The sequence below is a fragment of the Trichomycterus rosablanca genome, chromosome 6 (assembly GCF_030014385.1).
Source record: "Trichomycterus rosablanca isolate fTriRos1 chromosome 6, fTriRos1.hap1, whole genome shotgun sequence".
NCBI lineage: Eukaryota > Metazoa > Chordata > Actinopteri > Siluriformes > Trichomycteridae > Trichomycterus > Trichomycterus rosablanca.
Window position 1 is genome coordinate 51,064,222 of NC_085993.1, and position 19,902 is coordinate 51,084,123.

The window sequence follows — 19,902 nt, forward strand, 5'->3', positions numbered from 1 at the left end:
TTATTTATTTATTTATTTATTTATTTATTTACATTTCAATGCTGTTTAACACATACACCAATCAGCCATAACATTAACACCACCTTTTTTGTAGAAAAGCACTTTCTGGTTCTACAATTACTGACTGTAGTCCATCTGTTTCTCTGCATGCCTTGTTACCCCCTTTCACGCTGTTCTTCGATGGTCAGGACCCCCACAGGACCACCACAGAGCAGGTATTATTTCGGTGGTGGATGATTCTCAGCACTGCAGTGACACTGACATGGTGGTGGTGTGTTAGTGTGCGTTGTGCTGGTATGAGTGAGGACTACAGTATATCCTCGGGTTACGGCGCACTCGACGTACGGCGTTTCGTGGTCACGCCGCCGTCATGTCCTATACATTTATTAAGAAAGTCTTGTTCCGTCATTCCGCCGTACGAGACGGAAAAACAAAGTTCGCACGGGAACTAGTTGGCGAGCGGAGCGGACGAATACGTATACTGAGGTACGACGAATATCCATCTGTACAAGGATTCAAAGCCGGTACCGCCAAGCTCTAGCATGAGTCTCTGTACGCGATACAGCTCTGTGTTTGTACCCAACGCTGTCTGGTGATAAGAAGCGGCCACGTGAGAAAAACACGACACGCAGCGCTAGGCCATATATCGAGATTTAAAGAAATATCGTTTATATTATATCGACATGCACGTATTTACTTCATATACAGAGCGTGTAAATCAAGCACAAGTGTTATAAACAGTAATAATAACGTAACGACGCGTCCCCTGTTGTTCTGACTCTTGTGTTTGTATATGTGACGTGCATGTATTTGCTCATGGATGTTGTACGTGGTCGTGTTAGTTTATACTGGACGATCGTCCGACGTCCGACACGTCGTTTATATATTTATCTTGTATTATAGTATTTCTTGTTCTCGGCCAATAAACATCCAAAAATTAACAAAATTGCACGAACTAACTGCAGTAAAAAGGAGCAAACTTTATTAAATAGTAATAAAGTGCACGAGGCAGAACGCTGATTAAAATGCATTAAATGTTGTCATGGTTACACAGTGACGTGCACGATTAGTTCTGCCTGTATTACAGAATTAAGTTCTATACAGTAAAAGAAAATATTAATGTAAATGTTCATTTAATGTTGTGACGATGGTGATGTAAAATAACGTATAAAGTCCAAACATGTGAGGGGGGGTTTAACGAGACTTTTAATGTCACACAAGCTCAGTGCAAAACCACAGAAGAACACGAGCACAGTCGGAAACGATCAATTCTGTTATCTTCCCTACACACTCGCTCCCTGCGCCCTATAGTGCACTTAACATTCTTAAAGGGCCAGACAATATATCTGTAATTCACATTACACGACAGGAGATACGTTAGAAAACAGCGTTCTTTTTCCAAGAATAGCTCTTTCTTTAGGAAAAATAGTTCTTGTGTGAAGCTTCCCGAGGCATCAATGTTAATAAAAGTGCCTGTATGAAATTTGGAACAATCGTATATCGCCGTTCAGCTAAAAATATCGAGATATATATCGTTTTTAGCCGTCCAGCTAAAAATATCGAGATATACTGTATATCGTTTTTAGCCGTCCAGCTAAAAATATCGAGATATATATCGTATATCGCCGTTCAGCTAAAAATATCGAGATATATATCGTATATCGCCGTTCAGCTAAAAATATCGAGATATATATCGTATATCGCCGTTCAGCTAAAAATATCGAGATATATATCATATATCGCCGTCCAGCTAAAAATATAGAGATATATATCGTCGTTCAGCTAAAAATATCGAGATATATATCGTATATCGCCGTTCAGCTGAGAATATAGAGATATATATCGTCGTTCAGCTAAAAATATAGAGATATATATCGTCGTTCAGCTAAAAATATCAAGATATATATCGTATATCGCCATTCAGCTAAAAATATAGAGATATATATCGTCGTTCAGCTAAAAATATAGAGATATATATTGTATATCGCCGTTCAGCTAAAAATATCAAGATATATATTGTATATCGCCGTTCAGCTAAAAATATAGAGATATATATCGTCGTTCAGCTAAAAATATCGAGATATATATCGTATATCGCCGTTCAGCTAAAAATATAGAGATATATATCGTCGTTCAGCTAAAAATATCAAGATATATATTGTATATCGTCGTTCAGCTAAAAATATAGAGATATATATCGTTGTTCAGCTAAAAATATAGAGATATATATCGTCGTTCAGCTAAAAATATAGAGATATATATCGTATATCGTCAATCAGCTAAAAATATAGATATATATTGTTGTTCAGCTAAAAATATCGAGATATATCGTATATCTCCGTCCAGCTAAAAATATAGAGATATATATTGTCGTTCAGCTAAAAATATCGAGATATATCGTATATCGCCGTCCAGCTAAAAATATAGAGATATATATTGTCGTTCAGCTAAAAATATAGAGATATATATCGTATATCGCCGTTCAGCTAAAAATACCGAGATATATATCGTATATCGCCGTCCAGCTAAAAATATAGAGATATATATCGTCGTTCAGCTAAAAATATAGAGATATATATCGTATATCGCCGTTCAGGTAAAAATATAGAGATATATATCGTCGTTCAGCTAAAAATATAGAGATATATATCGTATATCGTCAATCAGCTAAAAATATAGAGATATACGTATATCGTCGTTCAGCTAAAAATATCGAGATATATATCGTATATCGTCGTTCAGCTAAAAGTATAGAGATATATATCGTCGTTCAGCTAAAAATATCGAGAAATATATCGTATATCGCCGTTCAGCTATAAATATAGAGATATTTATCGTATATCGCCGTCCAGCTAAAAATATCGAGATATATATCATCGTTCAGCTAAAAATATCGAGATATATATCGTATATCGCCGTTCAGCTAAAAATATCAATATATATATCGCCGTTCAGCTAAAAATATCGAGATATATATCGTATATCGCCGTTCAGCTAAAAATATCAAGATATATATCGCCGTTCAGCTAAAAATATCGAGATATATATCGTAAATCGCCGTTCAGCTAAAAAAATAGATATATATCGCCGTTCAGCTAAAAATATCGAGATATATATCGTATATCGCCGTTCAGCTAAAAATATCGAGATATATATCGTATATCGCCGTTCAGCTAAAAATATCGAGATATATATTGTATATCGTCGTTCAGCTAAAAATATAGAGATATATATCTTTGTTCAGCTAAAAATATAGAGATATATATCGTCGTTCAGCTAAAAATATCGAGATATATATCGTATATCGTCGTTCAGCTAAAAATATCGAGATATATCGTATATCGCCGTTCAGCTAAAAATATCGAGATATATATCGTATATCGCCGTTCAGCTAAAAATATCGAGATATATATCGTATATCGCCGTTCAGCTAAAAATATCGAGATATATATCGTATATCGCCGTTCAGCTAAAAATATCGAGATATATATCGTATATCGTCGTTCAGCTAAAAATATCGAGATATATATCGTATATCGCCGTTCAGCTAAAAATATCGAGATATATATCGTATATCGCCGTTCAGCTAAAAATATCGAGATATATATCGTATATCGCCGTTCAGCTAAAAATATCGAGATATATATCGTATATCGCCGTTCAGCTAAAAATATCGAGATATATATCGTATATCGCCGTTCAGCTAAAAATATCGAGATATATATCGTATATCGTCGTTCAGCTAAAAATATCGAGATATTATTTTTGATCCACAGCGTCACACAGGGCAACGGTTCACGTAACCAGCGGCTGTTTAATAGCCTTTGTTTATGTGGGCATTCGTTCTGTTTGTGCAGAACTTCCTCTTTCTCTCTCGCTGGCCTCTTCTCGGCGCTGGCGGCGGCTCAGCTGAGAGGAAATTCCTGGCCTGACTTGCAGCACAGCTGCCATTTTGTGTTTAAGAATTGATCGGAAGCCAAAAATTTCATTTTATTCCATTTAGAGGTTCGGAAAGCGAGCTTCCTGCACAGAGAAGCAGAAACAATACCAGGCAGGACGTTTGATATTCCTGGCGAGCGCGCTCGAATAAGTTCAGTCCCGCCACCGATATTTCTACAGTTTTAACCGCGACATATAGACGGCGATTTGCATCACGGATTTTCATATGCAAATTCTTTCTATAGAACGATTTCTTCTGTTCTTCTGTGCTCTTAGGTGCGGCCATCCACGAAGACGAGGCATCGCGAACCCACTGACATCGAACACAGTCAGTTATTCACCCTCAAAAGGTTCTCGTATTACAACCCCAAATCAGATAAAGTTGGGACAGTATGGAAAATGCAAATAAAAGAAAAACGCTCGTGATCTTCCATCCCTCAGACGGCGCCGCATCAAGAACCTCCACTCAACACTAGCTGATAGAACCACATGGGTGAGGGATTAGTTTATCAAACCTTTATCAGCTCTACAATACAGAGTTACTGCACAAATCATACTTAACACTTTACTGTGCAAATAAGAAGCTTTATGTTAACCATGTCCAGAAGCGGCATCGACTTCTCTGGGCTCGGGGGCATCTAGGATGGACCATCACACAGTGGAAACGTTTATTGTGGTCAGATGAATCAGCATTCCAGGTCTTTTTTGGATGGAATGGACGCCGTGTACTCCGGACCAAAGCTTCAGTCCAAAAGCCAGAGTGTGTCATGGTATGGGGGCGTGTCAGTACCAGGGTGTATTATGGTATGGGGGCGTGTGAGTACCAGGGTGTATCATGGTATGGGGGCGTGTGAGTACCAGGGTGTATCATGGTATGGGGGCGTGTCAGTACCAGGGTGTATCATGGTATGGGGGCGTGTCAGTACCAGGGTGTATCATGGTATGGGGGCGTGTCAGTACCAGGGTGTATCATGGTATGGGGGCGTGTCAGTACCAGGGTGTATCATGGTATGGGGGCGTGTCAGTACCAGGGTGTATCATGGTATGGGGGCGTGTCAGTACCAGGGTGTATCATGGTATGGGGGCGTGTCAGTACCAGGGTGTATCATGGTATGGGGGCGTGTCAGTGCCCTTGGTAAAGGTCATTTACACTCTGTGATGCAGCATTAATACAGAAAAGTACGTCGAGATCTTAGAGCATGTCGTCTTTTCCAGGGACGTGCACACATTACAAAGGCGTGGCTGCGGAAGGAGAGGGTACGGGTGCTGGACCGGCCCGCCTGCAGTCCTGACCCGTCCCCAAGAGAGAACGCGTGGAGAATTGTGATCCCCGTACTGAAGAACGGTATACAAATGACGACGTTGTATATGTGTTTAAGGGTCACTGTAAAAATAAATAAATTAACAAATACATTTAAGCCTCAATTTCAAGAATAAATTCTAAATGATTAATAGTATTAATAACAATAAGTCTAATAAGTCTATAAGACGTTGAGGATTTGGTGAAGTTACCAGGGTTCCTAATTCTTAATACATTTCCCTTAAACCACAGTCCGGTAATCCGACACGACGCCGGCGCAACACCGCGTTCCTTAAGTAACTTCCCTTTAGTATTAGACACAAAATTCGCTTAAAAATCTTCTGGCTTTCATCTAGAACAGAATCCATACGTCCCCTGAGCACAATTGCGTGGGAAATGAGCATCAAGAATTAAGCTGTAATGTTATACAAATCCATTACGCTAACAGAAAGCCAGCGGGACAAAAGAGCATCGGTGTTCCAAACACACAGACTTCCAGTTACCGGGCTGTGCTGAGAGCTAAGCAACACAGTACATCCACTATATTACCGAAAGTATTCGCTCGTCTGCCTTCACACGCACATGAACTTGAGTGACTCCCATTCTTAATCCACAGGGTTTAATATGATGTCGCCACCCTTTACAGCTATAACAGCTTCAACTCTTCTGGGAAGGCTTTCCACAAGGTTTAGGAGTGTGTTTATGGGAATTTTGGACCGTTCTTCCAGAAGCGCATTCGTGAGGTCAGACACTGATGTTGGACGAGAAGGCCTGGCTCACAGTCTCCGCTCTAATTCATCCCAAAGGTGTTCTATCTATCGGGTTGAGTTCAGGACTCGAGTTCTTCCACACCAGACTCGCTCGTCCACGTCTTTATGGGCCATCCCCAAACTGTTCCCACAAAGTCGGGAGCATGAAATCGTCCAAAATCTCTCGGTGTGCTGAAGCATTAAGAGTTCCTTTCACTGGAACTAAGGGGCCGAGCCCGACTCCTGAAAAACACCCCCACACCATAATCCCCCCTCCACCACACTTTACACTCGGCACAATACAGTCAGACAGGTACCGTTCCCCTGGCGACCGCCAAACCCAGACTCGTCCATCGGATCGCCAGACGGAGAAGCGTGATCCGTCACTCCAGAGAACACGTCTGCACCGCTCTAGAGTCCAGTAGCGGCGTGCTTTACACCATGCGCTCGGTGATGTGAGGCTTGGATGCAGCTGCTCGGACATGGAAACCCGTTCCATGAAGCTCTACACGCTGTTCCTGAGATGATCTGAAGGCCACGTGAAGGTTGGAGGTCTGTAGCGATCGACTCTGCAGAAAGTTGGTGACCTCTGCGCACTATGTTCCTCAGCATCCGCTGACCCGCCCGGTCATTTTACGTGGCTGTCGTTCCCAATCGCTTCCAGTCGACTGTGGAATATTTAGTAGTGAGGAAATTTCACCACTGGACTTGTTGCCCAGGTGGCATCACGGTACAACGCTGGAATTCACCGAGCTCCTGAGAGCGACCCGTTCTTTCACTAATGTGTGTAGAAGCAGTCTGCATGCCGAGGTGCTCGGTCTTATACACCTGTGGCCATGGAAGTGATCGGAACACCTGAATGCGATGATTTAGTTGGGTGAGTGAATACTTTGGCTCTAAGGTCACTTGATTGCCGCTGACCTTTTTAGAGGTAATGCAGGTTAATACTAATAACGGGTTACAGGGGGACCAGAGTAATTCATACATAATATAGGTGTCGGCTTAATGAGGTAAACGTAAATACACCTGGTGTTATACAGACACTAATGCTAAATGTAAATCTGTGACGTATGCGTGTGTGCGCTGGTATTTACGGCATCTCTTGGCAGCCTCGACGCACAGGTCCTCGGCGGTGTGGCAGTCCTTAAAGTACTCCAGTTGGTGCGTGTCGGGCAGATAGAAGTGAATCTCCAGGCCTTTCATGATCGCAGGGATGGCCAGGTCAGCCTTCTTCTGTTTCTTCATCTTCCCACAAAGCTGCCTGCCCAGCTCCATGACCGCAAGCTTTGGCATTCAGACACTGCAGGAAGGAAGGAGAGCGCACGATCGTTATAAAAAAAAAAAAAACGCTGTTTTCGACATACACGCATGCATCACGTGGCAGACTTCATGTGGTTTATAATTTAGGCCTATGGGATCAAGTCCTGGGCACCATTAACGGCTCTAAACGATCATATCAGGGTCGAATCGTTAGCAGGAGCTCTTCTCGACTCCGTGTGAATCCCGACGCTGCACGCACGGGTTACCGATGCCGTTACAGGGCAAGAGAGTATACAGTTTGGGGTTTTTTTGTGGTTTTTATACTCCATTACTATGTGGATTCCGTTCCACAGGGTCCCCACGCGGGGTTCCTATACGCTAATCGCATGATCTGGGCTTTAAGGGAACACCGACGCCGATCTCTGAGCGTTCCTTTGCTTTCTGAAGCAACTCCAAACTAATAAAGCGCAGCCGCATGTCATAGTGTGTGTTCGATACCGGAAAATTCGATACGGGAAATAAATGTGACTTTATGGACATACAGCAGGTTTGTGTCACTATTTGTAGGGATGTCCCGATCACGTGTTTTTGTTCCCCGATCACGATCATTAATTTTGATACCGAGTCTCAAACCGATTAATGTTCTTTTATTTTTACAAAATAAAAGTAAACAAACTTAGTGCAGCAGTGTAGCAGTAACACTAGAACACTCAGAACGAAGTGAAGGTTCTTTCTGAGGAGAATCAGCGTCTCTGCCGTGTTAGCGGACGGCCGGTTCCTCTTCTCATCATATAATAATAATAAACTCGCTGTATTCGGCCGAGTGTTTATTTTTTAGGTGTCGTATCAGATCGGTAGTGATTGTAGATCGTTTGGTTAAATGATATCTGGTTTGTTGTTTATGAGCCACCGTACTTGTATGCGTGTTGTAACTGTAACAGACTTTTCTGTGGCTGTATCGTGACGATGGTTTGATGGACGTTTCTACGTGAAGCGAGTGTGTTTTGACCCTTTGGGGCTTCCATAGTGCATGGAATAGCGTGCTTGACTCTAGCTGTCCGCTATCCGGTACCGTAACAGAAGAAGTTAATAAAGTGTTAAACGCTCCCAACGATTAGTGAATACAGCGTGTATTTATTTCTTTATTAAGTGTTATGGAAGGAATTAGATTTTATGCTTAATATCACTTAAAGTTTAGTAATATGCTGTTTTGTGTCTTAACTCCTGTGTTATGTTGTGCTGGAGCAGAGACTGGGAGTTTAGACCACAGAGATAAGCAACTGTTGTTAAGTAATAAAATGTAAAGCACATTAGGGTAATTGTTAACAGGGTGGGGACTTCAAAGATAAAATAGGGGCTTCAAAGCCCACACCCATCTGTTGGGGGGGCTCGTCCAGAGAATCCAATCCAACCAACAATAATCTTTGTTTTTATTCATCATCTCACCATATTTTTCCATGACATAAGCGAGTGCATCACTACGTTGTTTTGTAAACCGGAGTGATCCTCGCAGATCGCAGACGTTACACTTCACTGTTGGACTCGTTTCACTTTCCAGTTTAAAGTATTTCCACACAGCGGACACGCTGACGTGAAACGAAAGATCGGGATTAGGATCGGCCTTAGTAAAGCCGATACCGATCAGTTAAAAAATGCCTTCGAGATCGGATCGGGACATCCCTAACTATTTGTGTTTACGTCATGTTTCATTGCTAGTGATCAGCCGTGTAAAAGTTAACACCAGGTAAATAATTCCATTTATCAGTCAAACAGTTATTCCCGACCTCTTAACCAACTGCAGTGTCATTTTCACACACCGTTGACAACCTGCACGTGATTAAAAGCCATAAAACGGGTCTTTCACACTCATTTTCTATGTATATATTTTTCTACATTGCACAAAAGAAACACTGCACCTTTTACCCCTTATTTTGGCTGCACACGTGAATGTTTACAGGTATAAATGTGTGTGTGTGTGTGTGTGTGTGTGTGAGACTGCAAGCATCCGTGTGACCTGATTCTGATTCTGATTCTGAAAAAATACAAGATAATTAACAGCAAATAATTTAGCTGCAGTCTATAAAAGGGTGAAGTGGGATTTGCAGAGGTAAAACAACCGTTACCGGCAAGCTGGATGTCTGTACGGATAACGATGGGCATAACCGCTGCGGTTACGACCCCTGCTGGACGGGGGATAGTGGTGCACTCGTTTAATAAAGAAATAAATACACGCTATATTCACAAATCGTCGGGAGCGTTTAACACTTTATTAACTTCTTCTGTTACGGCCCCAAAGGGTCAAAACTCACTCGCTTCACGTAGAAACGTCCATCAAACCATCGTCACGATACAAGCACAGAAAAGTCTGTTACAGTTACAACACGCATACAAGTACGGTGGCTCATAAGAAACAAACCAGATACCATTTAACCAAACGATCTACAATCACTACCGATCTGATACGGCACCTAAAAATAAACACTCGGCCGAATACAGCGAGTTTATTATTATTATATGATGAGAAGAGGAACCGGCCGTCCGCTAACACGGCAGAGATGCTGATTCTCCTCAGAAAGAACCTTCACTTCGTTCTGAGTGTTCTAGTGTTACTGCTACACTGCTGCACTAAGTTTGTTTACTTTTATTTTGTAAAAATAAAAGAACATTAAGTAATAGCTTGGATGCAGGAACGTGATCGGGACATCCCTACATAAAACTACTGTATAAACACACGATCATTTTGCTGCAAACTATTTTTCACAACAAGCCAAACAGAGTCAAGACGTGTTTGTTGAATTACATATTTAAATAGTCGGTTGTCCACAATCATTTTAAGGCTTTATTCTGACTGCGATGGGAAAAATCTAAGGCATTAGGGGCCCGGGGCACAGGTCATACCTTAAAATCGGCCTGATTCATTAATAATAAGGGCATTATTATACAGTATACATAGTTGATAACTCGCCCTTCAATGAAAGCGGCTCTGGGTTTGGTGGATTTACTCTGAAGTTCCTCTTTTGACTCTTTCTCCGAGTCTAACGTTCCGGCTTCCTCTTTCGTGCGTTCGTGTTTCTCTCGAAGACCAAGCCCGACGTTGGCAAGCGGAAAAGCAGAAGTGTTTTATTTTACTTGAGGGCCGTTTTTACTGTGGTACTTAGTAGAGAAAATAAAAAAAAAACATTCAATCAACCCGCCGATGTAAAAAACTGGAAAGCAACAGGACGAATAACGGAACAGTTAGTGGAAACGAGACGTGATGGTACGTGGGTTAGGGATGTTATTTAACGAATGAATCATGGGAGTAAATCTGCACTGATAAAAAAGCCTCCGGGATAAACAACACGCTCGCTCGCCTCGCTGAACTCGCGCTTATTTGCTTATCTAGGGTAAAGAATCCAATCACCAGGAATTTTATTAGCTACACCGTCTGTAGGGCGGCATTAGCTCAGAAGTTAAGGTACTAGAAGATACAGGACTAGAAGGTTGGCGGCCTTAATTGCTTGAAGTGTGTTCAGCAATAGTTGTAAGTCGCTTGAGATAAAATCATCTGCTAAATGCTGCGGACCATCCTCAGCGCTGTGGTACTGGCACTGGTTCGAACTCCTCGTGTAATAACCCTGGTTGGCTGATAGAGGCACCTGTGCAGAAGCACGGGGGTAAAAAAAGGGTTCCGCTAGGACTGCGCGCGGGTCGGAGGACGCGTGAGCGGAAGACAAATTGACTACGATAAATTGTAAATTGGGAGAAAATGCAGAAATAAAATATTAAAAAATGCTGCATTAACTAAAACAAAAAAACTTTTTAAAAATGCTGCATTAACAAAAATCTAAAATGTTGCATTAAGCAAATAAAAAAAATTCTGCATTAACAAAAGAAAAACATTAAAATATTTTTTAAACATTAACTAAAATAAAAAATGCTGCATTAACTAAATAAAAAAATAAAAAATGCTGCATTAACTAAAACAGAAATTAACAAAAAGTCTGCATTAACTAAAATAAAAAAATGAAAAATGTAAAAAAAAAACTGCATTAACTAAATAAAAAAATAAAAAAATGCTGCATTAACTAAAACAAAAAATAACAAAGTCTGCATTAACTAAAATAAAAAAATTAAAAATTAAAAAAAATACTGCATTAACTCAAATGAAAAATAACAAAAAAAATCTGCATTAAATAAATAAAAAAAATAAAAAAATGCTGCATTAACTAAAACAAAAAAAAACAAAGTCTGCATTAACTAAAACACAAAAATTAAAATTTAAAAAAAATACTGCATTAACTCAAATGAAAAATAACAAAAAAAATCTGCATTAAATAAATAAAAAAAATTTAAAAATGCTGCATTAACTAAAACAGAAATTAACAAAAAGTCTGCATTAACTAAAAAAAATTTCATAAGCGCTGCATTATCTAAAAAAATGCAGCAAAAATGCTAAAAATGCTGCATTAAATAAAACAAAAAACATTTTAAAAATGCTGCATTAACTAAAATTAAAAAATTTAAAAATGCTGCATTAACTAAAAAAAAAATAATAACGAAAAGTCTGCATTAACTAAAATTTAAAAAATCAAAAGTAAAGTACGCTAGCGCACCAGAGTTGGGTTTCTAGATATATCGAAACTCAGCTCTACCTCTCCGACCGGGTCGGGCGGCAGTATGAACAACGTTTGGCTGTTGTTCAGGGGCTTAGTGGTAGAGTCGGAGCGTAGGTCCTCATAACTGGTGCGACTGTGACCCCTGCTGGTTGACTGACGGCGCCTGCACAGGGCTGAGGAATAACATCGAGGGGGGTGTGACCCTCCGTGCGCAGTGTCTCTCGGTGTATGAACTCGGCTCGTGCGGGTGAAAAATGCAGGCTGTACTGACTGCGTGCCGGAGGGGGCTTAAGTCAGTCGAGTGGCGTCCTCAGTCAGCGGTAAAAGGGTTGAATCAGTATAGAGGAGCAATCAGGGTAACTGGACACGATTAGAATGGGGATAAAAGTTGGGGGAAAAAATAGATAATTATTTATTATTATTATTCTATTATTTATTAATCCCCCTGAACCTGGATGATGAATCTGATTCAGCGTTTGTTGCTCTTTGCCGTTCACAGGCGTGACGTCTCGTTTCTGAATTCCACCGTCACCTTTAACCTCTCTATTGTTTTCGTTTCCTGGACACACAAACACGCAGGGCGCTGATAACGAGGGTCACGGTACTGTTTTCATTCTTCTTAACCAGGTGATGGTTTACGGGTCAGATTATCATCTGTGTGGTTTTCACATCCACAGCAGCCTGAACGACATCCTGTTTTCAGGTTCATAATATCAGAGATCTTTAATAATAATAATAATAATAATAATAATAATAATAATAATAAAAACAATAACAATAACAATAAAAATAATAATTAAAATAATAATAATAATAATAATAATAATAAAAATAATAATAATAATAATAATAATAATAATAATAATAATAATAATAATAATAATAATAATAATAATAATAATAATAATAATAATAATAATAATAATAATAATAATAATAATAATAATAATAATAATAATAATAATAATAATAATAATAATAATAATAATAATAATAATAATAATAATAATAATAATAATAATAATAATAATAATAATAATAATAATAATAATAATAATAATAATAATAATACTGAAGCCTCGACGCGACTCTCTATCCACCGAAAATCCTGGGAGCGATTTATCACGTCATGATCGCTAAAGCTGACGAGCGTACACCGATCAGCCATAACATTAAAACCACCTCCTTGTTTTTATCAGCTCCACTTACCATATACTACAATTACTGACTGTAGTCCATCTGTTTCTCTGCATGCTTTGTTACCCCCTTTCATGCTGTTCTTCAATGGTCAGGACCCCCACAGGACCACCACAGAGCAGGTATTATTTAGGTGGTGGATGATTCTCAGCACTGCACTGACACTGACATGGTGGTGGTGTGTTAGTGTGTGTTGTGCTGGTATGAGTGACCTCACCATCACTGCTGGACTGACAATAGTCCACCAACCACAGATATCCAGCCAACAGCGCCCCGTGGGCAGCGTCCTGTGACCACTGATGAAGGTCTAGAAGATGACCGACTCAAACAGCAGCAATAGATGAGCGATCGTCTCTGACTTTACATCTACAAGGTGGACCGACTAGGTAGGAGTGTCTAATAGAGTGGACAGTGAGTGGACACTGTTTAAAAACTCCAGCAGCACTGCTGTGTCTGATCCACTCACACCAGCACAACACACACTAACACACCACCACCATGTCAGTGTCACTGCAGTGCTGAGAATCATCCACCACCTAAATAATACCTGCTCTGTGGTGGTCCTGTGGGGGTCCTGACCATTGAAGAACAGCATGAAAGGGGGGTAACAAAGCATGCAGAGAAACAGATGGACTACAGTCAGTAATTGTAGAACTACAAAGTGCTTCTATATGGTCTCCCTGATCCGATTTTAAGTTTCCTTTAAGAGAGTTCTCTATGCCGTCATCGCTTTGTGATGCTTTCTCCAATGCAACCGGTCTTATACTGCTTGTAGCAGGACCTTCTTGCTGTGAGGCAGCAGTGCTACCCACCAAGCCACCGTGCCATTGCTTAGATTTTAAAGAACAGAACTATTAAACATTACGATCAAAATCGGAAGCCACAGATGATGTGGATGTTTTGCATCACGTTCCTGTATGAAGGTACAAGTCTGCCCGGCATCTTATAACATTAACGTTGTCCGTAAGCGCTTTAATATACCGAGCGCATCTATTATTAACGATCTGTTCTGTACAGTCTGAGAGCTGAACCCGTTCTGCTCCGCGTGTTTGTTCATCTTCCGTGTTCACCGCGTTACGCTCTATTTATTAAATAAAGTACAGACGTGTTAATAACAAACTCAGCAGTGTGTTATATGTTGGAATGGGACGCTACATCCTTGTTAGCGGTTAACCACTGACTAGTAACAGATAGTTATCAGTTAAACAAAACTGGGGAAAATTTGCACAAGATTGGAGCACTCCTCCACCTCTGTCCATTTTATCAGCTCCACTTACCATATAGAAGCACTTTGTAGTTCTACAATTACTGACTGTAGTCCATCTGTTCCTCTACATGCTTTGTTACCCCCTTTCATGCTGTCCTTCAATGGTCAGGACCACCACAGAGCAGGTATTATTTAGGTGGTGGATGATTCTCAGCACTGCAGTGACACTGACATGAGTGGATCAGACACAGAGAATAGTCCACCAACCAAAAATATCCAGCCGACAGCGCCCCGTGGGCAGCGTCCTGTGACCACTGATGAAGGTCTAGAGCAGGGGTGTCAAACTCATTTTCACCGAGGGCCACATCGGCATTATTGTGGCCCTCGAAGGGCCGATTGTAACGTATCCTGCTCTGATTGCAGTCTGCTGTTTTTCTTGGAGGCCGAATTCTGCATTTATATCGTCCTACTTTACCACAGACACGGCCTCATAACACAAGAGACGCACCGGTTTCTCTTCCTGAAGCACAAACTTGTTTTCACTTTCATTACATTTCCTCCTCATGCTTCATTTTCTTAATTATCTTCTTGTACATTTTAGGATCATGTGTAAATATGTGTAACATCATCTACTGGCGGGATGTGTCACTTTGCAGGTCACAAAATCAGCCTGTATTTTGAGAGATGCAGTTTGTTTAGGATTTTACAGTGTATTTTTAAGACAATCATTCTGCCCTCACTAATAGTTTATCCCCCTTTCTCAGCTAGACAGACAGACAGACAGACAGACAGACAGACAGACAGACAGACAGCTCTCTTCAGAATACAGTCGGTTTATTTGCTCCCCAGCTGTGTGCATCAAAATGAAGTAAAAATAAAAACAATAAAGAACCTAATACAGTAAAAGCGCACAGCTGTAGTCAAGTGTTACATCTGGTACAATATGAGATTTAACCAAACGTAAAATAACGAGTTAAAATTGTGTGTAAAGATACTAATTGCTATAGTAACGTAACAACAGTATTTAATGACGGTAAATTTGTAACTAAAACGCTGTGATATACTCTTACTATATATACTCTTTACTAACAACTGAGAATATAAACGTCACGACTTACAGACGATGCTTGGGTATTATACTGCAATATAATTATTTGTATTTATTTATTATTGTTTACGTTACTGACTACGCTACCCCGCGTTCTTCTGCCGTGAAAGTCACACGGCTTCTTAGCGAGGGTTAAAGTTAGTTGCCATGACTACGATGTCGCGTTGTCTCTTAAAGGCGCAGGAGCGCATTCAATTATAAGCGCGTCTCTGTAACGACTCGAACCGTCACGACAATCGTACAGTCGTTTAAGCTCTCGCGGGCCGGATCAGATGACGCGGCGGGCCGTGAGTTTGACACCCCTGGTCTAGAAGACGAGCGACTCAAACAGCAGCGATAGATGAGCGATCGTCTCTGACTTTACATCTACAAGGTGGATCGACTGGGTAGGAGTGGCTGATAGAGTGGACGGTGAGTGGACACCAGCACAACACACACTAACACACCACCACCATGTCAGTGTCACTGCAGTGCTGAGAATCATCCACCACCTAAATAATACCTGCTCTGTGGGGGTCCTGACCATAACGAAGCATGTAGAGAAACAGATGGACTACAGTCAGTAATTGTAGAACTACAAAGTGCTTCTATATGGTAAGTGGAGCTGATAACATGGATATCTCAGAAACTGTTCGCTGGCTTTAAAAACAGGCCAAGTTCCTAAAACACAGCTGAAGCACATGATTTTGCCGTATCTAATTCCCCGATCGCATTCCGTTTCCTCTACTGCTGCTGCGCTCTGTGGTTCTACGGTCCTAACCGAGGAGGACCAGCACACGCCTCCGTTCCTGACCCTGACCAGCCCCCCCTCTGACGCGTGTGCAGTAGCCGGACGCTTCTTCCCACCTGCACCGGGCGGGTTCATACGGAGTCACGCACTGACCTCCATTTTTCCAAACCCACCCCCCAGTGATCCCACCCGAGGACGAGCCAATCATTGTATGGGTCGTATAGATGCCCAGCCTGCCGGCAGCGGCGCTGAGATTCGAACTCGTGAGTTTTAAAAGCAGGATTACATAAATACGTGGGGCCAGACTTAAATCTGAGCAGAAGTTAGTGCACTTCAAATGGTTTAGTTACACACCGCGTAGGATATAGGATGCGGTTTGGGACGCAGCCAGGAGATCGCATGTTATTAATGTCCGCATGGGTAAAAGTCTTTGCGGTACGAATCAATACAGAGTGCAGGACGAGTCGTAAATATGTGCACGTGATGCATTGGAGGTAAATGCACAATAAAGTGCACCAGTGTAGTGAAACACAGTCAAGAGAACTAAATCCAATGGTAAGTTCATTTTTCAAAGACTTACTTTCAGGACTTGTCAGCTCAAGACCATTTTTTAAACAATATATATATATTGGTTGTACATATAGATTAGTTGCTTATATTGCTGATTATATAAAAGTTTAAGTTGCTTAGGCATGCCACAATTAATAATCACACTTAAAATCACAATTATTTGAATTTGTGTATATTAAATGACTATATATATATATTACTGTATACATCATTTATTTTAGACTGCATTGATAAACACAAGGTTTAGGATTATTATTTAACTAAATCCAATGGTAAGTTAATTTTTCAAAGACTCACTTTCAGGACTTGACTTGTTAGCTCAAGACCATTTTTTTTTTAATGACTTTTAGCCAAGTTATAAATAAAGATGTTAGTTAAGAAATACATAATACTGAGGGTCCAAATATGTCATATCACTTTCACTATCACAGTCACAATTAAAAACATTAAACAGGAACAAGAATACTGTAACACCAAAACACAAAGCGGGTAAAACCGCTGATAAAGCACCTGAAAATACCCACAATGCTGAAAAAAAAAGTGCATGTCGATGCTGAGCCACATTATTAATACAGTATAGTTGTATATCGACCAGCCCTATTTCCTGTATGCATATTTTTTACTTCATTACAAGCCAAAGGAACACACTGTTCCCATTCTCTCCTCTATCGATACACATATACTGTAGAAACGTCCATTTATTTGTGTCCGCCGCAGTGACCATTCTGAACAAGTACCGATAAATATAAATAAACCCAACCTACATAGGTGTACGTGTTTTAAGTATATGTCTAAGTATTTACCACAGCTCATATTATACTAATGATTCAAATCCAATACTTCAATGTACATGTAAATATTTAAAATTCCTATCTTAGTTATTTCTTCTAGTTTTTAAGTCTTAAGTTATATTTTTACGAAACGTAGTTTCTCTTGTTATTCATATTTTATATTTTATTATGTTTACACACACCGAGACCTGAGTAAGTGCATTTCGTTCTAATCATGTACATGGTTTTGAATGACAATAAAGCTGAGTCTGAGTCTGAGTCTGAGTCAATGCCATTACATGTTTATTACAGGTTAAAATGCTGATCATTTATTACCGTGTTTAATGGTTTATTATGAAGAAGCAAAGCAGCAGAATTAATAAAGTCAACAGCAAAACAATAACTTGATAGTGATAGTGATGCTGTGAGATCGGGTTCGAATAGAGACGTACGTATAAGTCAGCACATCTATTCTGTCGTCTATATTAACACTAAACAGCATCATGATTAACTTATATAAATGAATAACATAAATGTTAATGTGCTGGTTATTATATATAGGTTGTATATGTATATGGTTATATACACAACCTATATATTGCTTGTATATATAGGTTGGTTGCATATATTGCTGGTTTTATTTGAATGTATGTATATTAAATGACTAGACTTTATACACTATATATTACTGTATACATTATTATATAACTTTGAATTGCTATACTGCTGTATTTATTTTTAAATTGCATTGGAAAACACAAGGTTTAGGATTTATTACAGTATTCATGTCATCGTGGGCTTTATTGACTAGTTAAGCTAGTTTTTTTTAGGTTTCTTAGGTACCTAGTTCGATAACAGGTCTTATACAGTACTGTATATTCAAGTTATAGTTTATCTTAAATGTAGTTCTTTACTGAATGTGTACACATTAGGACAAAATATAACTCTTTTCTCTTCTGCTTAGTGGAATTTTAGGGGTTTCCACTTGACATGGCATGTATATTTATTAAAAACACAATAGAAAAGAGCCATAAAGTTAATAAAAAGGCAACTGTTATGATTATATAGTGAAATAATCGTTATAGGATCTAATCCTAGTAAGTAGTTTTGATTTTTGCTTACAAATGTACATATTTATATTAAGTAGACTTAAGGCAGTGTGTTTTAGCTTAAAGTTTAGATATCTGTTCTTTTTCTTCAAAAAAAAAAAGCCCTCTTAATCCCCAAAATAAACAAAATTAATCTTAATTAAATATAAATCGTAGGTAAACAAAGTGATAAGCTGCATTTCTGAACTGACATTAAACAATTAATGAACACAAGCTGGTTCTGATAAATAACACAAGTTCTACTTCTCAACAATGTACACAACTAACTTATATTTCCAAATAATAATAAATAAAACAACTAAAAATAGGAAAATAGGAAAATAACACATCCTGATAAACGACTTAATAACGAATACTGGCTACATGAGTAATACAGTCTGACAATGGCTGTGTCCCCAACCGCACACTAAAGCCCTTCATAACACCCTAATTAGTGCACTACTGATGTTATAACTGTAGTGACTAACCGTAGTGCGTGTGTCGGTTTGGGACAGAACCTTTGTCACTTACCGATAACCGATGCAAGCTAGCGAGCTTTCAATTTACAAAACAAACTCAACAATACAAACGCTTGAATACCTCCAAAACAGAACATGACATATTTATTCTATTATTATTATTTGAATTAGAAAGCTGAGTGAAACAAAGATAAGCTTGTTGGCCGAAAGCTTCATGTTCTTACCAGACGAGCTGAAGTTACTTCCGTCGGTTTTCGATCATCACCACAGATCTCTGAAGCAAATCCCTTCCAGTCCGCGGATTTTAATAGTTGGTTATTAATCTGACGCGCTGTGTTCGTGTTTTTCGGTTAAAATTGTAGTTATTTAACCGATGTGTGTTGTTCTGTCTCTCTTTACGAACTAACCTTTCCTGTCAGGCGTCTTGATTCCCGAAAATAGGGGTTTACCACAGGCTGCCTCGATCAACGCTGATTGGCTGAGCTGCTTGTCACTCGAGTGCGAGGAACCAATGGCATTAGCGCTAGGGCGGGAGTAGAGCTTCATGGCAGAGCTGCAGTACTTGACTCACGTTTAATTTAAGGCACCATTACAAAGCTGTACTGTTTAACTCTTCCAAACACTGACCTTTGTGTGACCAAAAGTGGTTAAGAAAAGTTTAATTAAAGCATATGAATCATAAGACATTCACATTTTCGGCATTTATTGACATTTAAGGGCCTTGCTGAAGGGCCCAACAGTGGTAACCTGGCAGTAGTGGGGCTTGAACCAGCAACCTTTGGATTACTGGTCGAGTACCTTAACCACTAGGCTACAACCTCAGACAGCTTCTGAAGAACTTAGTCTGTTTTATTTACATTCCCCCTGCTAATCAGGTTACTCAATCTCCTCCACCTCACCGCAGACT

General features: G+C 39.7%; 1 protein-coding gene across 1 annotated transcript in view; it reads right to left on the reverse strand.

Moving 5' to 3' along the window:
- Nucleotides 1–19,418, reverse strand: part of jak1 (Janus kinase 1) — a 67,167-nt gene extending 47,749 nt beyond the window's left edge. The window contains exons 1-2 of the mRNA XM_062998035.1: nucleotides 19,220–19,418; nucleotides 7,083–7,288 (exon numbers count right to left, since the gene is read on the reverse strand). Of these exons, the coding sequence (XP_062854105.1) occupies nucleotides 7,083–7,281 (199 nt within the window). The 5' untranslated portion in view covers nucleotides 7,282–7,288; nucleotides 19,220–19,418. The remainder of the gene's footprint in view (nucleotides 1–7,082; nucleotides 7,289–19,219) is intronic.
- Between the last annotated feature and the right edge of the window lie 484 nt (nucleotides 19,419–19,902).